This window comes from Thermomyces lanuginosus, assembly GCF_041956635.1.
Source record: "Thermomyces lanuginosus strain ATCC 200065 unplaced genomic scaffold VTN49scaffold_27, whole genome shotgun sequence".
In the NCBI taxonomy this organism is placed as follows: domain Eukaryota; kingdom Fungi; phylum Ascomycota; class Eurotiomycetes; order Eurotiales; family Trichocomaceae; genus Thermomyces; species Thermomyces lanuginosus.
Window position 1 is genome coordinate 10,576 of NW_027192361.1, and position 23,938 is coordinate 34,513.

The 23,938-nt window shown below is 52.2% G+C and overlaps 11 protein-coding genes across 11 annotated transcripts; 4 read left to right on the forward strand and 7 right to left on the reverse strand.

Moving 5' to 3' along the window:
• Positions 1-1,150: 1,150 nt before the first annotated feature.
• Positions 1,151-2,710, forward strand: VTN49DRAFT_2201 (uncharacterized protein; the record flags this gene model as incomplete). Its single annotated transcript, XM_069409901.1, has 10 exons — positions 1,151-1,231; positions 1,288-1,319; positions 1,387-1,472; positions 1,532-1,693; positions 1,746-1,768; positions 1,836-1,873; positions 1,929-2,069; positions 2,125-2,374; positions 2,433-2,602; positions 2,677-2,710. The coding sequence occupies 10 exons, from the start codon at positions 1,151-1,153 to the stop codon at positions 2,708-2,710; spliced, it is 1,017 nt and encodes a 338-aa protein (XP_069268759.1).
• A 152-nt stretch (positions 2,711-2,862) lies between these two features.
• Positions 2,863-5,071, reverse strand: VTN49DRAFT_2202 (uncharacterized protein; the record flags this gene model as incomplete). The annotated part of the gene is made up of 5 exons (XM_069409902.1): positions 2,863-3,878; positions 3,928-4,102; positions 4,149-4,487; positions 4,546-4,965; positions 5,015-5,071. 5 exons carry the CDS (start codon positions 5,069-5,071, stop codon positions 2,863-2,865), a joined length of 2,007 nt encoding a protein of 668 aa, XP_069268760.1.
• Positions 5,072-7,242: 2,171 nt separating this feature from the next.
• On the forward strand, positions 7,243-8,635 carry VTN49DRAFT_2203 (uncharacterized protein; the record flags this gene model as incomplete). Its single annotated transcript, XM_069409903.1, has 2 exons — positions 7,243-7,407; positions 7,484-8,635. 2 exons carry the CDS (start codon positions 7,243-7,245, stop codon positions 8,633-8,635), a joined length of 1,317 nt encoding a protein of 438 aa, XP_069268761.1.
• A 40-nt stretch (positions 8,636-8,675) lies between these two features.
• On the reverse strand, positions 8,676-8,985 carry VTN49DRAFT_2204 (uncharacterized protein; the record flags this gene model as incomplete). The annotated part of the gene is made up of 2 exons (XM_069409904.1): positions 8,676-8,829; positions 8,897-8,985. The coding sequence occupies 2 exons, from the start codon at positions 8,983-8,985 to the stop codon at positions 8,676-8,678; spliced, it is 243 nt and encodes an 80-aa protein (XP_069268762.1).
• A 620-nt stretch (positions 8,986-9,605) lies between these two features.
• Positions 9,606-10,852, forward strand: VTN49DRAFT_2205 (uncharacterized protein; the record flags this gene model as incomplete). The annotated part of the gene is made up of 5 exons (XM_069409905.1): positions 9,606-9,626; positions 9,689-9,707; positions 9,798-9,974; positions 10,101-10,248; positions 10,312-10,852. 5 exons carry the CDS (start codon positions 9,606-9,608, stop codon positions 10,850-10,852), a joined length of 906 nt encoding a protein of 301 aa, XP_069268763.1.
• A 6-nt stretch (positions 10,853-10,858) lies between these two features.
• On the reverse strand, positions 10,859-11,545 carry VTN49DRAFT_2206 (uncharacterized protein; the record flags this gene model as incomplete). Its single annotated transcript, XM_069409906.1, has 2 exons — positions 10,859-11,027; positions 11,445-11,545. 2 exons carry the CDS (start codon positions 11,543-11,545, stop codon positions 10,859-10,861), a joined length of 270 nt encoding a protein of 89 aa, XP_069268764.1.
• A 47-nt stretch (positions 11,546-11,592) lies between these two features.
• On the reverse strand, positions 11,593-14,278 carry VTN49DRAFT_2207 (uncharacterized protein; the record flags this gene model as incomplete). Its single annotated transcript, XM_069409907.1, has 5 exons — positions 11,593-12,246; positions 12,305-12,435; positions 12,484-13,486; positions 13,544-13,943; positions 14,001-14,278. 5 exons carry the CDS (start codon positions 14,276-14,278, stop codon positions 11,593-11,595), a joined length of 2,466 nt encoding a protein of 821 aa, XP_069268765.1.
• Positions 14,279-15,522: 1,244 nt separating this feature from the next.
• On the forward strand, positions 15,523-16,591 carry VTN49DRAFT_2208 (uncharacterized protein; the record flags this gene model as incomplete). Its single annotated transcript, XM_069409908.1, has 3 exons — positions 15,523-15,873; positions 15,927-16,058; positions 16,124-16,591. 3 exons carry the CDS (start codon positions 15,523-15,525, stop codon positions 16,589-16,591), a joined length of 951 nt encoding a protein of 316 aa, XP_069268766.1.
• Positions 16,592-16,806: 215 nt separating this feature from the next.
• VTN49DRAFT_2209 (uncharacterized protein) lies at positions 16,807-18,430 on the reverse strand (the record flags this gene model as incomplete). The annotated part of the gene is made up of 2 exons (XM_069409909.1): positions 16,807-17,866; positions 17,928-18,430. The coding sequence occupies 2 exons, from the start codon at positions 18,428-18,430 to the stop codon at positions 16,807-16,809; spliced, it is 1,563 nt and encodes a 520-aa protein (XP_069268767.1).
• Positions 18,431-19,285: 855 nt separating this feature from the next.
• On the reverse strand, positions 19,286-20,416 carry VTN49DRAFT_2210 (uncharacterized protein; the record flags this gene model as incomplete). The annotated part of the gene is made up of 2 exons (XM_069409911.1): positions 19,286-20,013; positions 20,074-20,416. The coding sequence occupies 2 exons, from the start codon at positions 20,414-20,416 to the stop codon at positions 19,286-19,288; spliced, it is 1,071 nt and encodes a 356-aa protein (XP_069268768.1).
• Positions 20,417-21,120: 704 nt separating this feature from the next.
• Positions 21,121-23,021, reverse strand: VTN49DRAFT_2211 (uncharacterized protein; the record flags this gene model as incomplete). Its single annotated transcript, XM_069409912.1, has 5 exons — positions 21,121-21,561; positions 21,627-21,967; positions 22,022-22,263; positions 22,320-22,682; positions 22,741-23,021. The coding sequence occupies 5 exons, from the start codon at positions 23,019-23,021 to the stop codon at positions 21,121-21,123; spliced, it is 1,668 nt and encodes a 555-aa protein (XP_069268769.1).
• Positions 23,022-23,938: the final 917 nt, after the last annotated feature.

Sequence of the window (23,938 nt, forward strand, 5' to 3'; positions counted from 1 at the left end):
CCATCGCTAGTGCAAACTGACGACTAACAGTCAGTGAACAAATGAGACCACGTGATTCAATGTGCCCTAGGAATTGGTACAGGAGGGCGACGCGCACAGGGTCATTTTACAAAGGCGTCAATGATATTCATATACATGGCATGTCTTGGGAAAAAGGGTCATCGAGTACCGTACGTGTATGACGCTGGTATTATTGTGCAGGCACTGCGAGATGTAATGCAGAGCGAAATCAGACAATGAAGAGAAGACTTGCACCCGAGAGTACCTGTTCACCCTCAAGAAATAGTACGACCGAGATATTCCACGGTTTTGAAATCGATGGCAGTGTTTTAGCTTCTCACCAGTAGGGCTCGTCTATAATACGCCTTTCAGGCCCGATCACAACCAAGAGGATACTTGCACCAAAGCTGCGAGCTGAATGCATTCGTTTTGGAGTACTGGAAGAACAGCCACAATCCGCAGGGATAATCTCATCTGCAGCATAACCCAACCTACTATTCCGGCTGGATCGTCTGTAACAATAGTGCTATGCATGTCGTACTCTACCGACGATGGCGCGATAGTTTACCTTTTGCCCGTTGTAGACCTGCCTTCCGGCGGCTTCGGATACACTTATGCACTCCCCTCTTTTGAGGGCACATTCTCCGCGCGAGTCCGTTGTTAAAACAAAAGAGCGGTCGAGCCGTCAGCCCTGATTGGCAGATGAAGCGACCGGGTTCAGGGGACCTCTGCAATTGGCGTTCAAATGCAGGGGTCAATCCGCGCGAACCGCTGCACCGTAAACTGGTTGAACGCTATGAACGCTCGTCTCCTCGAGCAACATTTTTTGAACGTTGGATCTCGGAAAAACGCCCCTGCCTGCGAATTTCAGAGAGCCCGGGAACACCCTTGTTACCATTCGCCCAATGGCAAGCTGGGCACAGGAACGCCGTCGGGAATTAAGATCCTGTTGCTTGTCCACTCACAAATATTTATGCTGAGCTAGGGTTCCGAACGCTGGCCACAGAAGAGCAACTCAGAGCGTCTTCGCTGGCTGTTGCGACCAGCTCTTGGATATTATTCGAACACAAATCCCACTCTCTAGGCTTTGAACGTGTGAGATAGCATCAGACTCTCTCGACCCCAACGGAAATTTTTTTTTTTTTTCACCATGGCGGAAACTCCCGCTCAGGAGCAAACAACTACCACAATCATCAACAATACCCCGACCAACGTCGAAGTCGACACATCGGTACAGTATCCCTCATTCAAACACAACGGAACGCGTTGCTTACTTTGTTCACACAGTTCGAGAATGACTCGTCCTATGGCGATGAACTGTACGTGACGGAATGCCATAGCGCTCCGAAGCCCAAAACATGCTTACGCATATTCTTCGACATACAGATCATCGTACAGCGAATCGCTTGTCTCATCCGTGCTCGATTATCGGCATGAAAATGGTCGCCGGTACCATAAGTTCCGCGATGGGTGTATGAAATGACATCTGGCCGGACCGACCAAAGTTTGTAAGCTGATCGATATTTTTTAGCATACTTGCTCCCAAACGATGAATCGGAAAACAACCGTCTGGACATGTTGCACGAGATGTATCTTGAATTGTTGCACCGGAAACTATATCTTGCCCCGATAAAGAAGCCGCAACGTGTGATCGACCTGGGAACTGGGACAGGTATCTGGGCCATTGATTTTGGTAAGTTTGCCGAGTTTGGCTGACATTGAACATAAGTACTCACTCATTGTAGCGGACTTGCACCCAGAGGCCGAGGTAAAAGAATAAAATGGAGAGCGATGCTAGATGGACCGAATACTGAGGTCGAACCCGTTTGTTTCAGGTGATCGGTTGTGATTTGAGCCCGACTCAGCCGACTCTGTCAGTCTGACCCAAGAAGCTGGAGTAGGGCTGCTCGACTGACAGCCTTTGGTAGGGTTCCTCCGAACCTGAAGTTCCTGGTGGATGACATCGAATCGGAATGGGCATATGAAAAGAACCCATTCGACTTTATCCACGCGCGATATCTAGCCGGCTCCATCAAGGATTTTGGAAAGCTGATCAAGCAGTGCTATCGGTATGCTACAGAACAATTCTTTCATTTTTTTTTTTCTAACTTTTTATGAAAACAGATCAGTCAAGCCTGGTGGCTGGGTTGAATTCCAAGACTGGGACGGTTATCCGCGTTCAGAAGACGGCAGCCTCGATGGCACCGGACTCCAACGGTACTATGACGAAGTCTATGGCGCGTTCGAGAAGGCCGGATACGAGGTCCGTCCCGGTGTCAAGCTGGAGCAATGGTTCAAGGACGCCGGCTTCGTGAACGTCCATGCGGAAAAGTTTATCATTCCCTACGGCATCTGGCCGAAGGATCCTCATCTTGTCAGTTTTCCTCCGGACAGTAATTAATAAATGGCCTAGCATTAACCTCTTGCTACAGAAGAAAGTCGGCACCTGGTGTCAGGCCGGGGCGGAAGCGAGTGGTTACGAGGCCGTAGCCCTCGCCGCTCTGACGCGACACAAACAATGGACCCAGGAGGAAGTCATTGCTCTCGCCAGCCAGGCCCGGGCCGACGCTCGGAAGCGCGACATCCACACAATGTTCGACTTGTGAGTTACCTATGCAATAGCTTTTCGCAACTCCTGCTATTTGATAAAATACTGACCACGGATGACACCCGCAGCTATGTCGTCTATGGCCAGCGGCCCGAGAATTGACAAAAGTGTGAATATTTCTATATAAATAGTGCTAGTTCACACCTGCCCCGTGACTGAGCACCAACATTGTTACATTGAGCAATGGAGATAGCACGGATTGGACTTGTTAATATCTAAATGTCGCTTCTAATTCCAATGGCCCCACCCGATGGCTACTGGTTGTCCGAGCAGCAGTCCACCAAAACACTCTGATTGCGATCCTGCGTGCTGATCGGAACGTCGATGGCCGGGTTCTGGGTGAAAAAGTTGACCGGCTTAAGCGAGACCATCATCTTCTCAGCCGGCATGACAGGCCAGTCCTCGACTCGTGGATTATGCGTCGTGCCGAACGTGTGCCAGATGACGATGTCCTCGTTCCGCACGCTTAGCGGCTCCGGTCGTGACCGGATCCACGACGCGATTCCCTCGCCGCCCAGGGACTGCATAGTGAACTTACCGGCGCTGAACAGTTCGTCGTCGTGGTAGCGGGTTACCCACACGGCGTGCTCTGCGAATTCGGACCGCCGGAAGTGGTACGACGAGGGATGTGCCAGCACCATCTGCGAGTAATGGGGTACTAGCTTGTACCCAACCGGAGTCCCGGTGACGGGGTTCACCACATTCTCGTTGACAATTTTGAACACCCGCGCCTTGGTGTGATCGGTGTCAAGCCCCGTCTCGTGCTCTACAGGCTTCGTCACCGTCGTGTAGCCAACGCCAAACGGGTTGTGCACTGTAGGATCGTCAATGGGCATTGCGTGGGACTCCTCCACGAGGAGGGTGTTGCGGTGCCCGTCAATCGCCGGGTCAATCCGCAGCGAGAACAGATGCTGATGATATGGCGCCATCACCCCGGGTCCCACCATAATGCCGTACGGTACCTGGTCACCGATGTCAATCGGCGCCGTCGATAGGATTCCTGTGGCCCGCACTTCGTAGTTGATAGCCGCATCCTGAGTGAAATGAAACGCAAAGATATACTCGTAGTTGCCGACCGTGATGATAGTCTGCAGGACCAGCACCCTCGATCGTGTCACGACAGCGTTTCCGGTCCGGTAGTTGGTATGTTTCCACAGAATTCCGTCGTCAATCTCGTGGCAACATATCACATTCGGCATCTTGACCGGTTCTCCAGACATGGTGTGATGATATCCATCAAAGTACTTGATGTGGCCAAGACAGTCGCAACCTGCCATCTGATCAGACGACGCATGACTGTCAACTGCAGGTCGAAGTACCTAGCTGGAGGTTGTTTGCATTAATGCCTGCACCGTTACTGCCGAGATCAAATGCCCCTTTGCGAATGTACGGCACTCTGCTGTCGCCGTATGGTACAAACATCTCCGACAGCGACAAGCGGTAAAACACGCTACGGTCATCGTACGTAATGTCGTGCAGGGTTAAGCCCTCTCGCTTCGGAGGTCAGATTGTGTCAGGCATGGGACAAGTGGACGCTTACGTAGTTGAACCCAACTCGGAACCTCCATTTCTCCCAAATGACCAAGTTCCCTTTCGTTTGAAACGACGGGCCCTCCGGCTGCACCACACGGTACGGCCTCGTCGTTGTTCGCCGGTCGGGAACCAGGTCTGGGTGATACTCTGGCGTCGCATGGATTTTGTTGCGGTCAAAGGGCTTCACGCCGAGTTCTTCGATGGGTCCGCACTTGTCATTCGGACCCGACGGCAGCGAGAGAATCCGCTTCACCGTCAAATCCCCGGACATCTCCACGCAGATATCCAGGGGATAGGCGTAGTGGTTGGCATCTCCGTGTTCACTTAGTCGCATGTAAAAATAGCACTGCATTAATACAGCGTCAACTTTCGTATTCTGCCCGGGGAAGAGGAGTAAGTCAGACCATGATGATTCTTTCTGACATATCATTCAGTCCGTCCGTTCCATACGTCCACGGCTCGATGCAGACGGTAGCATTCTCCGGTAATTTCAGCTTGCGGAGTGCCTCCTGGACTTCTGGCGCATTCAAGCAGGCCCGCTCTGCCGCGTCCATCTCCGTGGCATCCACATATGAGTGTCTACCTGGCAACGCCTGTTTCTCTACAATCCGCCCCGCGGAGAGCTCAACTATCGCTTCCATGAGATCAGGACTTGCATCCGAATGAAACTGCACCTGGGCCTGTCGCGCTGGCGGCTGCGCGGATCTTCCCTGATGCTCGGCTTCCAGAAATGGGATCATCAACTTCTTGGGCGGCTCAGCCAGGGTCAGCACCCGAAAAGTGATTTTCTGCCCCGGATGTGCGTTTCTAACGATATCGGCAACCTATTCCCGTCAGCACTGAACGGGTAACATTTGGATCGATTTACGCCACCTTGGATATTTCCTCTGGCGAGAGAGGGTCAAAAGGATGCGGTACGGGCATGGTCATTTTGAAAAGTTATCACAACAAGTCGATATAATTCGAACTCAACTCTGGTGGTTTCAGAGTCAGGGATATGGCCCAGTTTTATACATCACACCCATTGCGACAACCACTCCGACTCGTTATCGGCGATCCATTGATAGCATGACCAATGGGGGCGGCATGAGGGGGGTTTTCACTTTCTGCTTTCCCTCCAAAGGCAGGTCGATGTCTGTACGTTTCTCCATGCATGATACGAGATGTCTCTTTCCCGCGGGAAGGCCACAGGCTCATAAATGGTCATCATGCATGGCCCGCACTGGGTTGAGAATGAAGCCGATACAAAAGCTATCAAGTGTCGTACGTTGAAGCCAGCAAAATAGGAGTAGGGCAGGAGTATTCTTAGTCGTTGCGGCGAGGTGTAAGCTCAATACACTCCGTTACAAGGACCTCGGCGGGTGGCCAGAGGACCCGAAACTCCTCGAGCATTTGAGAGGGGAATTGGGCCTGAATAGTAGGGCTGGGACTAACCCAAGCCCAAACGGTTAAGAGAGACGGTGTACTATACCAAGACTAGTTAATTACATGTATTATATCTTGTCTATTTAGGCATGGGCACCCCTCAGGTGAATTTGAGTTCCAAATCTCTGGGGTGGTCAATCCAGAGCGACAAAGGACCTTCGGTATTCCTGAAATCAGGGTGACGAATCTATCGATTTTAATCACTGAAAGAAGTAAACACAATCACCTTCGCCATTGTAGCATTTCTAGATGGCTGCTTCCTGTTGGGCATTTGCGAACTTCGCCCGCGCTATTCCGTCAATTCCATGCTCTGTTGGTCTTTCGAGGCAGGTTTTCAGATCCTGCCTTCATCCCAGAAGAGAATCAATACTCGTATTATGATCCTCAGAAGTATTATCTTGCCCGTATTGGAGAGACTACATGGGCGATACCGTCTCCCCGCAAGGCTCGGCTGGGGGGTAAATTCTACACAGTCTGGCTTGCAGAGACACCACTCAGTCAGTTCACATACAGAGTACATCATACCCAAGTATAATCAACTCCTCAAGTAAGACTGCCTGGTTGGGCATGGCAGTCAAACCGATATGTAACCTGAAAATCGCAATTGTGACGAAGAACAGAGATCTGCCAGAGACGAAGTAGAAATGTGGCAATATATTTGTCAGGTGCGATCTGATCACGAAGGCCGACCCTATATTCGGGTTTTCGGGACACTTTTTTCTCTTCCGGTGCTCTGGGAGGTTATATACTTTGGTATTTGAACCACTGAGGGAGCCAACTGGCTTTGGAGAAATACCTTGGAAGCAATGGCGTGACTGTCGCCGTCCTAAAGCCTTTCTTTTCTGAAACGTTGCTCTTTGGCCTTGATTTCTTCATTCTGAGTGCTCTACCATGCCGGAGCTCTGGCATGACTACTGGAAGCTAAGTTGTCCATACGAGTGACTGGTCACCTCAACGCTTTGGGAGCTAGTTGAAGATCGTGCCTCTTTCGGCGGAGTGATGGGAGGAACAAGTACTTATCCACGCGTCAAACGCATTGCTCAAATGATCCGGCCGTTCAGTTTCTGGAAAAGGCAGCCCACTCCTTCGCGCCGAGCTATTCTGTACGGATGGGATGGTCATATGATGTCTGCCATTTTGATCCGCCGGTGAGACTTAGCGTTGGTTGTCTCATTGCCGCTCAGAGCATGGACGGAGCAATTGACCAGGATCTAGTGCGTCTGGCGGGATAGTTTAAATGCAGCCCAAGCATAATTGATGGAAATTTCAAAGACCGATGATCGGAACCGACATGGGCCCCAGTCGCTAACCGCGGGAGCACCGAGACAGGAAAGGAAGGGAAAAACGGAGGAAAAACTTTGTTCTTAGTCATTAGTCTTACCTCACACGTTCCCTCACCCTCTGATTCTGCCTTTGCAACCCACAGCCCTTTACCCAGGATTTATCGACGACTCCCGCTATCACGCAATTTCTTTTATGTCACTGGAATTGAATGCAAAAGTCCCCCGGAGCCGCTCGTTTCATCTGTGCCTGACCAACAGCCGCAGCCGCGCGTTTAGCCCGCCCATTGCCGCCATCTGATTCGGCTTCCCCGCCATAGGCAGATCAGATCGTTATCAATCCGACGCCGGCTGATATCTCCCCATCCCTGTCATTCGAAAGTTGGCATCGTCTCAATGGTGGAAGCCGGCCCTGCGGAAAACAATGATGTCCCCCCCAAAACAGAGCCTGCTCAGGATGCCCCGGGGTCGCTGAGCTCATCAGTATCCACCCCCGAGCTCGAGGCTGAGGTTGCTCCAGACCCCGCCCAGACCCAGAAGCGAAAAGGAGGACGGAAGCCGGTATGACGTTCCCTTCTCATCGTGTGTCCATTCGATGATGACAGCGTTCTGACACGGTCGCGGTGGCTGGGCTCAGATCTATGCCACGTCCGAAGAGCGGAAGCAGAGGAATCGGCAGGCCCAGGCAGCATTTCGCGAAAGGCGCACAGAATATATCAAGCAGCTGGAGACAACCATCAAGCGCAATGAAGAGACCTTGCAGTCGCTGCAGCAGAGCCACCGGAACGCCGCCGATGAGTGTCTAATGCTCCGGTATAAGAACTCCCTGCTGGAGAGAATCCTCCTGGAGAAGGGCATCGACGTGCAAGCAGAGCTGCGCTTGAAGACGGGGAATCCCTCCGGGTTACCTCCGATCCGGCCCGGCTCGAAACAATCCTCCCCGCTGGAACGCGCGGCCATTTCCAGGAACTCCGCTCAGCGTCACTCAACGGGCGGGCTCGCACCAAAGCCCGACCTGACCCCCGGCGGCGTCGCACAGCCGCGGGAGGGCGCGTACAACATCCAGTCCCCCCAACTGCAACCGTCGCCGTCTTCCTTGTCCTCACCTACAACGGGCAGATCTCCGGGCTTTGCGTTGCAAGGTGCGATGTCCCCAAAGGGTGCCGAGTTTTCAACTCAGCAGCAGCAGCAGCAGCAGCAGCAGCAGCAATCGGGCCGGGCGGCCCCGATGCTCTCGCAGCAAAGAGGGTATCCTCAATCGGCTTCCATGGGAGACGACGGCATCAATGCAACAACAGCCCCTGCCGTCTCCTCTTCGTCCTCCCAGCCACAGCCCATGATGCCCGGCAGCGGTGGCCCGTCCGGCAGCATGGCCGCAGGGATGTCGTCGTTGTACTATCCCTCGCCCTTCCAAAAACAATATAATCAATTAGGCAAGCTCACCCCTTCCCACTCACCCGACCCATGGGGCTCTGTTCGTCCTAGGTTGAATAATCCCTCTGCAGAGCAGGATTATGATGCCCAAGCCGACATGGTCGACGAGCCTGAGCATCGGGACGCCAGCACTGATGCGAATCATGTATCAGACTTTAGCCGTCCTCCGGGCCCGACCGGCTCACATGGACCGCCTCCGTTGTCTGGAACCGACATTGACTCGGGAATCTATTCAACGAATGGCTCCATGTACGGCCATTACGAGCCCATTATGGACAGTGACACATTCGGCCTGAGCGCCAGCATGCACTTCCACACTCCGTTCAGTTACGAGCAAGCTCATCTCCGACGTTGAGTATGATTGCTAGGATCTGATTTACGATCTTCCAACGGGCTCACTCCTCTCCTCGTTTGCTTGACCCGTCTCCCGCGACGCGCGTGCATTCCATGCCGGCAAGCGAGATTACGATATACACAAGCAGATACACGTTGATCGGATTGAATATGTTTTGTCCTCGGCTCCTCTGTCCCACTTGGGCCGCGCGGTATCTGAGCTGCGCCTGGACAGAGGGAAGGCTAGAAAAACATATAAATTGATGATCAACTATCAGCAAACCTCACACAGGTGTACAGTCGTCGAAGCCCTTCGTCTGGGCCAGCATTTGATGCGTCACGAGAGGAAGTTGGGCGTTTCGGATGGGACATGCAGTGATGATTATGGCTTCTGGAATTGCTGAAAATAGCGTTTGCCTGTGAAAAGTTCGGATCATGAAGAGTACATAGGAATATCTCTCTCTCTCTCAGACGAACATGGAAGCAGGGAATTTCTAATGACTTCATTAGAGGCAGGAAGGGAGGCTCCGAGACTCGTATGTAAAGTAGATACTAGATCGGGTGTAGGAGTAGGGCCTGAGAATTCAGGCACATAACCCTAAGCCCTAATTCTCCGCCGGATCTGGTCCAGTTCAAGCGTCACCACAGCTGGGGAAAAAATGTTCGCTTAGCAAACGGCCGCCGCAGCGGCTTCCTATTGGCGGAGGGCGACACCACAGAACCACAAACCAAATCTCGCTTTGAACCCGCTCGCAAGTCCACCTCGGCCTGCGTAACTCCTACACCTGCGTTTATCACCAGCATCTCTTTCCAATCATCTTTTCAAACCGCCCGCCTCCCCCAAGCTTCGCTTCCTTCGAGAGGCCGAATTCCTATTTTCATAGGTATTCTGCCTTTCTCGACTCTCCCTTCCCCCTCCTCTTTGCTTCGAATTGTCGCGATAAAAACAGGTCGCCTTCCCCAGGAAGGCCTTCCGCCAGCAGCCAGGCGTCATGGTGGACGTCCGGTCCAAGGTCCGTACCTCAACGTCGGTCGCCGTGAATGCTTCTAGCTGACAGAACTTTTCTTGCTCCAGAATCTCTACGAGCTTCTGGGTACCGTTCCCCTCCCTCTGCGAGGCGATCTAGCCAATTCATATCACGATTACATCATCATCTAACCTGACGATCCGTGTCCATGTATAGGCAACGACCCAGAGCTCGACTCCGATAAGGAGCCCGAACCGCCGACCTCGGCCATTGAGAAGCCTGCTCCTCGCCGTGGCAAGCGCGATGCGCCCAAGGAGATTTCGGGAGCTCCTCCAAGCGGTTCCCGAGGCGGCGGCCGGAACCGTGGCGGCCGCCTGAATGCCAACGAAGAAGGTGAGCCTGAAATTCTGCGATGTGGAATGTGATAGACACAATGAGAACAACCCGGTTGCTCCCGATCGGGCGGCTCTCGCCGTTGTCATGATTTTGGACGAGCCACTAACTTGGTGATCCCACTAGCGTTCCGCGACCGTAACGCCGGTAGCTACCAGAACCGCAATCGCCCTGTGAATGAGCACAAGGAGGACTACCGACGAGGAACTCGGGCGCGCGACGACCGAGGTGGCCGTGCTCGTAGCGATCGTCACCCGAATCGCTCGGGTCATACGTACGTGTCACTTTTAGTGTTGAAAGGAAATACGTAAAGTGTTGGCTAACGAACTGTAACCAGCGACACCGAGAAGCAGGTTGAGCAGGGCTGGGGTTCCAAGCGGGGCGAGGCCGAGTGGTACGACGAGAAGGTCGGCGAGGACATTGCTAAGAAGGACGAGAATGAAGCTGCCCAGGCGACCGCCGGGGAGGAGGTGATCGGCGGCGAAGAGCAGCAGCCTGCGGAGAAGACCAAGTCGTACGCGGAATACCTGGCGGAACAGGCCGCCGCGCGACGTGAGGACCTGGGCGTGAAGGCGGCGCGCGCGCCGAACGAGGGCGTCAAGGACAGCAAGTGGGAGAACGCCAAGGCCTACAAGCGCGACGAGGTCGACGAGGCGTATATTCCCGGCCAGACCGAGAAGACCAAGCGCGAGAAACAGCGCAAGGAGAAGAACTACCTTGAGGTCGACATGCGTTTTGTCGAGCCTCCGCGCTCTCGCGGAGGTGGCCGCGGCGGCCGTGGCCGTGGCCGGGGCGACTACGGCCGAGGTGGTAACCGCAATGCGCCGGTCGCCGTCACCGTGGACGACGAGAACTTCCCAAGCCTGGGCTCCAAATAAACGGATCTATCCTATCCTCTGTGTTTCTTTTTCCTTTCCCCTTGTCCTGTCATGAAACTCATTTCCTGTACCTGACCTGTTCACCTTCTCTCCCTGGATGAAAAAAGGAAACGACCACCTGTGACAGAACGAGAGAATGAAGGAAAAAGAAATGTCCACTGTGTAGTGTGTCTCTCTCATGCATGTTGATTATGGGCTCTTCCGCGGAAGACAAAAAATGGCCGCCACCATTTTTTCTGCTTTCTAGAATCCGAAATATGACTTCTTTTCTTCTTTTTCCCCACGTGTCAATTGGCAGATGAATTCTATTCTTCCTTCGCTTTGTCCCTTTCTTTTTTTCCCCCTGCCCTTGCTTGTCTCGACATTTTGTGTCCATCCGTTACCCACCACGTACGTGTACAACGATCTAATATCTATGTGAAAGGAATGGTTCCCCCGTACTCTCTATGTATTGCCCTGATTAATGTTCTCTCTGTTTCAGGTTCACCACCACCTAGGCAGGATTTTTCTTTTCGGGTATTTAGGATGAACAGATAGGATGATCGAGAACGAAGCCCCCTTTTTTTTTTTTTAAATTGATTGCATTCCTCACGCGGTAGTTTCCCAGAGAGCAGAAATGATACGGTCATGCAATTTGTTACTGTATAAGCGATATAAGCTAAGTACGTGATAGCTAATGATGGACGAGAGCATCCGATGCAACGGTCAAGGGTAGTTATCCGAGAGAGAGAGAGAGAAAATCATAGCTCACCACCACGCTGCCCCCGAGTGTAAACCGTAAACTCCTCCGCGGCCAGCGCAGCTAGCTTGTCGTCTTCCGCATCCACATCATGCAAGAAGGACAGACCGTCCATGGCCTTGCCGCGGCAGGCCCGCTGCAGCGACAGGAACGCAAAGTGGCCGCCGACGACGGGGCGCGCGAAGAAATAGAAACCCGGATAGTTGCCGTCGTGCTCCGTGTCGTGGAGGTCGGTCAGCGGGCGGTCTGTCGCCGTCTCGTTGACCCAGCGCGCCACGGACTCGAGGATCTCCCGCCGCGTCTGGTTGCTGGCGATCGCCATCGAGAAGAATTCCCAGTCCGTCTTGGTGTACAGGTGTCGGCTGTCCAGCGGCAGGCCGTACTTCTGCCGCACGTAGTAATACCACGTCGATTGTGCTTGGTAGATGTATTTGGGCACAAACCCTCCTCTGCCTCCGCCGATAGGCGTCTGTCCGTCTCCATTTGCAATGATCTCATCGTCCGACTTCTCCAAGTGGAAGCACAGCTGTGCGTCTGCAAACAGGTTGTACAGTGTCGTCCACGAGCCGTACCAGTTGTACGCCAGCTTGGCATGCGTTCCGTCGCGGGACATGCCGTACTCTTCCCACTTGGAGATATATGTGTCCGCAATCTCCTGTTCATTCATCAGTTTCCGATGACTAAATAATCCAAGAATTGATTTTCGATTCTACCTTGTAATGAGATGCATCACGCCTCTCCCCGGCTACCTCGGCTAGTTGACTCATCGCTTTGATGCCAATGATTCCTTTGAGGGCCAGGTTGGTCTGTAGTGCAAGCCATCCGGCAAAATCATCAGTGCAAACTGTCACAGTCAGCCCAGTTCAGAGTCCAAGAGCGAGGTGCCACGCACGCTGGTTGTGAGGTTCCAATGCATCAGCTACAAGATATCCAGTCCACTGTTTCCACAATCGGTAGCTGCGTTGCACCCATTTCCTTGCTAGCGTCGATCCACCTGAGCCACCCCATGGACCATCCTGCTTATCGATACCTTCGACAGTTCGGAGTCGGATAGGGAAGAGGGGCTCCTCAAAGAATACGGATTCTGCCGCCGGCTGGTTTCCAACGACCCAAAGGGAGTCCGGCTCCTCAGGCTCAGAGTGACGAAGAGAGTTCACCAAAGCGAGACCCATGATCAACATGTTTCCGCATTCTTCAACTGGCATGTATTCATCCCGGCCATCTGGATGTCCAGTAGCGTTGGGGAAATGCGTGCCAAGATCGTGCATTGCATAGGTATTCGGGTATTGCCCACTCAGCATATGTTCAATCAACGGCTCCAGGAGGTAAGCCAGCCATCGCGGGTTTGTGTACATGAAGAATGGGAATGACGGGAAGATCACGTCAATTGTTTGGAAGTTCCCGTTAGAAGAAATCTCCTTCAGAAAGAGGATTGGGTTCTCCTCCGTTCCCGAGAAGGTTGTCGCTCCCAACACCTGTCGTGCAGACAGTGCGACAATATCTACGTAGTCTTCGGCCCCTGACTTGTATGCATCAATGGCCAGCTGTTGTGAGTAGTTGGACGCCAGTTTACTTGCACTCTCAAAGTCAAAGTAATGGAAGGAAAGAAGCTCATCTTCCGTCTGGAACCATGCCTTCCAGAGTGGGCGCATGTGAGTAAGTCCTCGTGCTGAGGCAAATTGAACAACAGGGTCTTGAATGAGCGCAACAGAGAATCTGACGCTGTCATATCCAGACATGCCGTCACTTCCAAGTGCGAACGATTTGGCAAAAGCAAAAACGGGCTCTTCATCCATAATGGACCGGAATTTGTTATCCACAGCGTTCCTCAGAAGGCCCTTTTTAGCAAATTGCTGTCGGAGAATGGCTGAAGTTCCAGCCTCATGGTACACATGCTTCACGGGTTGTCAGTATGCATCGTCCAGCGATCACCTTCTTTAATTGAAGCTTACATCCGGGCCAACGAAATGCAGGGTGCCCCATTCTGCATGATCTCCGAACTCTGACAGCAACATCTCGGTCTCGCGTTTGAACCTCCACCTCTTCAGCTTCTTCGTGCTGTTCGAGCCTTCTGGGTCCTTTGTGGTGACGCTATCATAATCCCAAACGATTCGGGAGCCGCGATTCCCGCTTACCCACTGCCCATTGATATCTGCATACACATTGATATCCACGTTTCCGGTTACGGAGATTGTGAAGTAGGACGCAGGAATGGACTGGCGCAAAGTCGACGTAGGGGTTATGGGAGACAGGAATGACAGCATGATTTCCGCGCCCGGAATGGAATAAGTCAAGTTCGTCGTTGACGCATCGAATTCAACTCCTTTGTAGTCGGCATAACTGACAGTATATCTGCCAGACGAACCGTCAGCATGACCCTGGATTCATGGCCCAAGAGTCGTATCATACCCATCTCTACCGCTCTTATCCAGAGAGTCATGAGGTCTTCCAAGGAGTGGATATACATTCCCTGTGCTTGGCACCTGTGCCATCACAGAGAACCCAATGTGTTCGCCAGTGTAGAAGATGGGCCATGAGGTCCACGGTACTTCTCGAGCATGGCCCAGCCAGGTACTGAAATACGGGTTCCGAACAAATAATGGCAGCGCCGGCGGCGTAAGACTCGAAGCTGCGGAGAGGGTGGAATGCAGCACGGGCGCTGCCAGTGCTACAATCGACCAACGCATCGTGGGAAGCGCTCTCCAGGAGGCAGGAGTGACAATGAACTATGACGTTGATAAGAATAAGATTCTATGATAGAGCATCCGATAACCCGGTCCAGAGATACAAGGGAGCGGGCATGGATGTGAGTGCAAGACATTGGCTCGTCGTCGGCTTTAGTACTTAACCGAACCCCGTCCGGTCGCCCATTCAGCGCTGAGGTCATGTGCAACTGCTCTGGCCAGTCATGACTGCAGCATTGATTACGTCTGCCCTTGGCATGCCTCATTCTGCCGAACCCCAGATGGTGCTAATCTAAAGAAGGAAAAGTACATCCACCCTCAGCCTCCTCCCCCGCACCATGATGCTAGTCACATGATTAGACAACCCTAAAAAGCAGCTCTGAAAACATTGGGAGGCTTAAGAATCTGAAGCATCAATGAACGATTAGACTGTCTATCAATATAGTAGAGCAAAGATTCCAAACACAAAATCTGTCAAGATCGGTTCTCGGAGTCCAAACCTGAGGACCTGTTGCAGAACAAGAATGAAGCATCCTCTTCAATCAATATGGAGTTGAGTGCTATGTGGGTGCAGGAAGAATATGCTATCTTCTGGGAATGCGCTGTGTTATTCAAATGTTTCATCCAAATAGCCTCAATCACAAAAATCCGTTTGCTCTTCAGAGCTGACTGATCTAGCCAGTATGCACGATACTGAATACATACCTTCATGGTCATGTCTCCCCACGGACGTCAGAAGCTGAGCGACATTATTTCCATGTCAAATCTTGTGCTACCCAATACACGTGCAGCTGTTTTCCAATCCTTGTCAATGCGCTCTCATCTTCATGCAGTGTCACCGGCATTACTTGTGGCAGCACGTGCGTGGCTGGGGTGTGAGGGCAAGGCGTGCACGTGATCAGGCATCAAGGCATCAACTTGGACGCGCCGTCGCGGGCAGCACCAACACCACACGTCACGATGGCCCGAGCTCCACTCCGCGATGACGCCTCGATAGTCGAGACGTCGCTTACACGCGACAATGTTCTACGCGCCGCGGGCCGCCATTGACCCCATCAAATACCTCTGACTTTCTTCCCGAGCACGCCCCTTGCATTCATGACACCCTTGTGACTATTCCACTTCACATAATCCCGATCTCGACGATCGGGCTAAAATTGAACTTCCGCTTCTGCCCTTCCCACAATCATTCACTTCTTCCCACCAAATCTAAAGGACTTCCCACTCCCGCGAACAAACCTAACGCCATGGACGCTGTTCAAGTTCACGCCAGTCCGGTCAAGGATGGACGACGGGTGTTGGGTGAGAAGTCTGTCAACGCGTCATTGACGCCATCCAGGAAGAGGTTCTTCGATCTGCAGAAGCCCTGCTCGACGGAAGCTTCTCCCAAGCCATTGCATGAGGTTCACGACTCACGAACAGTCACGTCATCATTTTCCTCTCAGAGTCACGCTGGGCAGAAACGAACGATAGATGAGGTGGAAGGGAGCACGCGTGAATCTGAGCCACGAAAGGCCCTTATGACCGCGGTGTCAGAGGTCAAAGATGTGGTTGCCACATATGAGAATACCACGCGTACGGATACACCAGTTTCTCGTGTACGTGATTTTCTCAAATCGTGTCTTCATTAGCTAACAAGCCTACCGGGCAGCACACTCAAATTGAGGACGACTCAGCACAATCGAGTTCACCAAAACCAAAAACCGAGGCACACACGAACTCCACCAACAATGCCGGCCGGATACCCACAGATCCAGATGTGCGTAAGCGGTTTGTTCAACAAGTAAGTTCTCTCAACGTGTTAAGACGCGTGGGAAGAAACAATGCCTAACGCTCAGTCATGCCCAGGCGGCTGAACGCGCCAAACGACGAATTCAAACTGCGATGCGTCGTGTTGGAGAAAACTCCCTCGACCGCGCCCTCTCCGAGTATCAAGCCTCAAGACGCCCACTTTTCTACACTCGACCGGTTACTTCCAAACCTCCGTCTCCCCCGCCGTCAGAAACCCCAACCCCAACCCGAACCCGAACCCTCCTCCCGCCACTTCCTCTGCAGCCATCACGCCCGGTACGACCATCCTCCCGCACAATAAGATCCCCATCGCCGATTATTGTATCGTCAACACCGGATACTTCCACGATCCGCGGGGAAAGCCAAAGCGACACGCCGCGTCCGCGTCAGACCAGCCAAAGCCGGGAAGTACTTACTGCTGCAAGGGCCCGGGGTGATGACGACGCGTCTGCTGCGCGGAACGCGGGCGTTGATGCCCTGGTACAGTTGGCAAACGCAACGGATTATAACCACAGGCCTCAATAGCTGCCGGCCTTCGAAGTTTTTGGTGCATTTGTTCCTGGCAGCTGGATCCATAATTGGTCGTGATCATTGTTTTTGTAACAGTATTGGAATAGCATGATGTGAGGATTTATAGAAAATCAATCGGACATTTGCATCCATTGGCTACGATGTCATGTCAATTTTATTGGTTGTTCTGACATGTGAATCTATCAATGGGTATAGTGTGCATGTCGTCTTCATCGTTCCTTCTTCAGCCTGTTCACCTTCCGACCCAAAACGTCACGTCCTTCCTCAATATCATGCGATGCTTCCCGTTTAGCTTCACTGACTTCCTTCAGAATTCCGCCACGAACGATGCGGCTCTCGATATTGACCCCTTCTTCTTCCCAAGCAATCATCTGCCGGCCCACCCTCTTTTCGATCGCTAAAACCAGCTGCACATCGCGTTGGCCAACCAGAGTGACCGCTTCACCCTCGCGGCCTGCACGGGCAGTACGACCAACACGGTGGATATAGTCGTCGGGGTCCCGAGGAACGTCGTAGTTGATCACGAGACTGACGTTGGGGATATCCAAACCACGGGACGCGACGTCGGTTGCAACCAGGATCCGCGCGGCACAAGCCCGAAAACGGGACAGGTTGGCGTTGCGTTCGGATTGCGGCAGGCGGCTGTGCAGAGAGGTAACTCTGTGGCCCAGAAGGCGCAGCATTCGCTCCAAGAGATCTGCCGTCTTCGTGCGGTTGCAGAATATGATGATAGGTTTCGATACGTTGCCTTCGGTCGAGATAAGGACGTGTAGGAAGGCTTCGCGGTGGGTCATGGGGACTTGAAGGTAGGTTTGCTTGAGGGTAGGCGGGATCGTCGCGTTGTCTTCGGTGCCGATCTCTGTGACGAAGATTGGAGGCTTGTTCGGGGACCGGGGCATGGATTTCAGCGCTCTCACTTCAGGCGTTACGGTCGCCGTGAAAAGAAGCGTTTGACGCTCGCTGGACGGAGGTAATGCGGAGAGGCATTTCTCGACGTCAGGAAGCATACTGCCAGGCCCGCTGGCCAGAAGCCGATCGGCTTCATCAAGGACGACCATGCGCACGCGCTTCAAACCGATGATCGTGTCCTCGCCGGACGTCTCGATGTGATCAGCCAGTCGGCCGGGAGTCGCCACAACAACATGCGGTCTTTGCGAAAGGGCAATTGCTTGTGGTCGCATGTCGGTGCCGCCCGTAATCAGAACGGGCTTGAGATTTTGCGGGGCCGAGATCGCCTTAAACTGCTCGTAGATCTGAAGGGCCAGCTCACTATAGCACGATCCATGTCAACCGAAAATTATTATACATACGCCGAGCATGTATCACATACCGAGTTGGAGTGAGAACGACGGCAAAGATACCGAAGGGGTCTTCAGCCCACTTCTGCAGGATCGGGACAGCAAAGGCTACTGTCTTTCCCGAGCCGGTCCGGCTACCGCCAATGCAATCCCTCCCCTTGAGAATCTCCGGGATACACGCCCTCTGAATTGCGGTTGGACGGCGAATCGCCATTGTCGAAAGCGAGCGTACAAGCCATGGTGCGACATTGAGCTTCGAAAACGTCGAGTCAGACACTTGCAATCCAATGTCTAAAGCATCGCGACTAGTAATTGGCTCCTCCTCCTTTTCAGGTTTCTCTGGCGCCTTAACATCGGACTTCTTTTTGATGCGGGTAAGCTTTGGTAGAGAGGCCGAGACCGGGACATAAGAGTCGTCAGACGAGACCGAGACTCGTCTTCGTTTCGAAGGTCGATCAGCCGCTGCATCGGAATAATCATCGTCCACATCTGAGAGCGGATTGCTCAGGCGATCTTCAATATCCTCTGCCGCCATTTTGTTACCACGCCTGAAGTCACCAGTGGTACTGTGATGAAATTCGAAAAAAAGCGAGGCGGTGTGCTGGGTTCGACCGGCAGAAAATGCTGCTACTTGAAAGCGGTGAACCTAACATTGGCTTTCACGTGATCTCTTCTACTGTCATTCTGTTCTGGGTTTAGTTTACAGTCACTAGTTTCGCTGCTTCGCTGACTTGGCCGGCAGGAGCTCTCTGTTACTCTTCGGTGTACCAGGGCGTCAGTCTGCAATGACTGATAGGTTGATGATAAGTCGATTATTGATTCACATCAATTGAATCTGTTGTATACCTTTTCGGGTCATATGGACCTAGCCAGGTTACCCGAAATCCGTTGATATGAAGCAACAACTGCCCTAGTACATAATAGCTGCTTCGGGGGATCAATTGCAACCACTCCCAGACGCCCGCAAGTACCCTGCCCTACGTTGGCTGATGGTTTCCTTCGACCGGAGGCTGGCATGGAAATGCCATTTCACGGAGCAGGACATTAGAAAGTGCGCCGTAGCCAGGATACATGACAACCCCAAGTCCGTCCGTTGCCACGCCGGGGAAGGCGACCTACACAGCATCCTCTACGAAGAATAAGCATGACTCGGAGGCCATATGAAGCCAAAAACGGATTGTTTCTTCACCTTAACGAATTTCATTGGGTGAAAAAAAAAATATGGCATACTTCTGATAATGATAGAAAAATCGAAGAAAGACCACCTGACCCTTCCGTAACACCGTTCCAGAAATCTCAATCAAACGGAACCGTCATCAAAACGATTTGGGGTACTAGAACGCTCAACGTGACTCAAAACAGCATAACGTGGAACATCCCGTTCATTCGTTCAAGCCTTTGGTGCCGCCTCAATCCATGCGAAGAGAACCCCGATCAGGCAAGCAGTGACGGCCCAAAGGGCTCCCCAGCCTGCAGATCCCTCGACACTAACGCCACGAATCGAACTCGTGAGCTGAATCACTGTGTTCAGCAATGTGGTCAAAGCCAGAGCGATTGTTCGAATGATCAGAATCTTCCACTTGCGTGAGAGTCGTCCCCACGTCCGTTTGTAGAGCGACGTGATCAAGTACTCTCCATGCACAGGGTCGACGGTCTCCTTCTCATCCTCTGCGTACCCGATCGAGCTCACGAAGAGTAGATCATAGATCGCATAGCCATTAAAAATAAACTTCAGAAACAAACCCGGCAGCGCAGCTGGCCCTGTGTGTACCGCTGAGATATCTGGGATCTCATCAAAATAGGTGACCAGATGAACCGGTAGCCAAGTGGCGTAGCTTAGGTACAAGGCCACAGAGTACAAAGCCGTAGCGGCGGCCGATGTGTAGATTGCGATGAGGGGATCCTTCAGGATCATGCGGTTAGAGACCGTCTTTGATCGCGGACTCCGAAGCGTGTGCACTGAATTCAGTCCCCGCAGCAGCACGAATGGTAGCGTCAGAGCAGCAATATCGATTGAGAGTGCAAGCAACACAGTCGTCGGGCGAATTTGGTAGAACGTCGCCAGAAGGGAGTAAATGGGAAAATGTGTGAGAAGCGCAAACTCAGCAATGTCCTGGCCTGTACATGGATATCAGTTAATGCTCGATAATGCAGTAGATTGGTTTCGGCTTTTATTACCATCGAAACCTAGCACCCAGCTGATCCCTAGCAAAACAGCCCTCCATGCGATCAGCGCGCCAGCTTCCCATCCGTTCTGCGAATCTCTGCAGACAGTCGCAAGGTCGCCCACTGTGATACTCGACGTGCCGCTGTACATAGCTGCGCTGAGGACCAGACTACCTAAGACAGCGGCCACATAGCGAACCGAGGAGGGAAAGGATGTGATGTACTCATGAATCCGAGAGGGAAGGTGCAGTAGTGAACGCGTTAGTTTCCTTGACTCTTGTTTGGTCTTCTGCTTTGCGCTGCCAACACTGCGACCGGGTGACCGAATAGAGGAAGCCCTTTTGCGATGTGCCATTGTGCTGGTCGTCACAGTGGAATACTTTGTCGCTAGCAAAAGCAGAGGTGGCTCAAGGGGAAGGCACAGGTATCTTGGCTAAGTGAGAAGCAAGGGAGAAAGCAACTGGCATGAAGAAAGATTCCCTTTGTGCCTCCCACGTCGGCATGCAGATGCTCAGTTGTGCACTATTCACATGAGCTTAGTGTTCCTACATGGTCAAACTATGACATCACCGGAAGATTACGCCAAGTAAAACACCAAGCCAGAAGAAACGCCTGAGAGGTTTTCCTGTTTTGTTTTCAACACCAGTGCCACCTTCGTTTGGATCATACACGCGGCAAAGGCGATCCATCGTTGCCCGCTTTCTTTGTCAGAAATGCTTATTTGCTCAGTCGAGGCTGTACGGAGGATTCAGACAATAAAAGTGCCAAAAACACACAAAAGCTTAGTCATCATCTTCAAACTGTTATTATGACCAATCAGATGCAGAGATAGCCAGAAGATAACGTGAGCAGGAGGATGCTTTACGCTTCATGGAATCTCCGGACTCCCATACAGTACCGCAGACTTCCATCCAATGAGGTGAACTCAAATTCTACATGTCTAGCCGATGGTGTTTGTATCTAAAGAAAAACGCTGTTCATAGCAATGTATTTGCGAATTATCGCATTAGTATCTACATTCTGTACATGCTTCGAATCATTAGCTCGAGAGTGGTGGGATCAGTCATCGTCCTCATCTTTCTCCTTCTCTCCCACGAAAAATTCCACCGTGCCAGTCTCCCGGCCACGCGTGTCGCGCAGAATGGCACGATATTTGCCTTTGTCCCAGAGATCCTTAATGGTAAGCTCTCGGGTTCGACCCAAGCTCTCGATGTCACCAATACGCTCGAGTGTCGCCTCAAGATGCTCCTCAAAGCCGGGCTCGGAGCAGATCGACCGGAAGGCATGCTGCATAGGGACGTTGTCGGCGCGGACCATGCCGTGGGAGTCGATCGTGAAGATATTGTCATGGTCGTAGATTTGGATAAAATCTGCCCGGGTCATAACCTGCCGCGCTTCATGCAGCGGCATCTGCGGCAGGATATGGCCATTTTCTTCGTCATACGTCTGCATATCCTTTTCCCGATCGACTAAGGCTTTGGCGAGCACCATGGCAGCGGACTATGCGTGTTCATTCGTGGATCAGCAAGCCTAAAGCAACAGTCGTGCTACTTGATTTCACTCACCGAGAACTTTTGTTCGTCCATCACATCGTCGTCCATCTCCTCACCGAGGATCCAGCAGCGATTGAGGAACCAGGTCTTCTCGGCTTCGCAGATCTGCTCGCATTTCTTCAACATGTCTGGAGCCCTGGCCACACGGTTCAAGAACGATAGACGTCCGCCAACTCGTTCGTAGACCTTTTCCAATATCTCACTTGGCGGTGACTCGCCATAATACTTTTGGCGGAATGTCCGTAGGGCCGACATTGCTTTCGGTTTCGACAAGTCGTAGATTGGGAGGACCTCCATGCGAGTGGCAAAACGCTTGAGTCGCTCATATACCCAGTAATCGTCGCTGTTAAAAACTACAGCACACATAATTAGCATTCAGGCGGAGGCCTTCAGTAGTCGGTCCTTACTCATCGTGACAAGGTTACCGGCGGCCCACTGTTCCGCTCGTTGCTGCATCATCTCCAGAAGGTCTCGCCCATCCTCGTCGTCTCGGACCATGTGGATATTGTTGATAATCAAAATCAAGGGTGAGTCGCCCCTACGACGTCTCTGCAATGCTACTTTCTCAAGCTTATTGAGGGCGCGTTCAATGTCCAGCAAGGCAGTGGTGTCCCGCGGTCCCCGGATACTGAAGAGGCTACCGATGTAACTACAAGAACAAGAGCGTTAGACAGGAGTATTGCAGCAGTAGGGGACCGCGCATACTCTTCATGATACTCATAGTCCAGGGCTTTTCCAAGTCGTATGCGAAAAATCTCGGGATCTGCATGGGCTTCCATCATCGCAATCCGCGATCCATTCACCTTGCGGATGGCACTGAGGAGCATCGAGGTTTTCCCCGTTCCCTTTTCGCCGATTAGGAGGTAATAATGACCCTTTGCGCGACCCGAGATAATGTCATCCACTTTGCCTTGCTCGTCTCTGACGACCCAGGATTCCGTGGAATAATCTTCATTTCCAGGGGTGGCACCAGCAACGTCCAGGACTGGATCGCCCGGATTGAAGGCATTATCTATCTTGTCCAAGACGAGAAATTTGTAATATCTATGGTATGAATAGCCGGCAAGTCTGTGACATGGTCAATCTATTTGCGCTCCACGCATTGAGGTGTCACTAAGTAGCATACCCCAGAACCGCAATCGAGGCGAGCGTGGTTGCGGCCGACTCGAACATTCTAAGGATGGTGGATCTCAAAGTGGGCTCGTCTCTATCTCGCGACTGTCTTCCTTCATTTTCCTCATTGAGATTTTGGTCCAATGCATTGTTTTGGTTTCCTCCTGCAGTCGCTAATGGTCTCTCCCTGTCGGCCGTAAGCTTGGCCCATCGAGGGCCGCACAAGCTCGGCCGCGCGACGTACGATCGCGGCGGACGAACAACGTGATACGGGCGAATTCGTAGAGCCAACATTTCGACTGCCCTGGGCCTTCAATGGCGTCGCAGAGGAATAACTGCTGGAGAGGTGAACATGAGGACGATAAGATCGGTGCGGATTAGTATGTAGTACTCCGTACACCTGCGGAGAATCGCACTGAATATTCTGCCGATTGACAAGAAACAAAACAAAAAAAAGGTCGGTCCAAAAGAGTGACTGAACAATCAAGTAAACAAAAGCAGAAAGAAGGACAGAATAGAACAAAAAGGCTTGTCGTATCAATGAGGCGCTGCAGACGCTTCCAACAGAATGCTGCGACCTGTCCTAATGTGCTGCGCCAACGAAGCACCAGCGAACTGGATGCCAAGTCTCCGCGGAGACGTATTGTTACAGTATTTTACGCCAGGAATTACAAGTTTGTATTTTCATCGACCGCAATTTTATGCAAGCGGTCGAATGCCATCACTTCTATTCAAGGTCGGCGATCGCCATGAATTCGAAAACATGGAGCATTGAAATTGTTTCCAGTAAACCGTAGTACTGTAGAGCCAAGCGTCATACAATCCGCAGCCCCATGGCGAATCGTCGTAGGGCTTTTACCGAACACCCAACCGGTGTTCAAGCCGACCTTTGCCCAAGCTACTACTACTAGTATCTTGAAGCTCACAAGGTAAGGAAAGTCTAGCGCAGAGATCAGCCTCCAAAGGCACGATAACAACAGAATCCAATCAAATCATCTACCCAAGAGGAAAATTAAATGAGCGCTGAAAGTCTGCAGAGTTATCGAGTTTCGGGTGTGGAGTTGCAGGCTTGCCCGAGAGCTTCCGAGGGTTGCCGTCGCCCCGAAGGAGCCGTTTGTTTTTTTTTTTTGGGCCCTCAAGGAAAAATCAAGCTCCGTTGAGTTTTGCATTTCACTCCATACCAAACTCACTCTTTTCCCCAGAATTTCTCC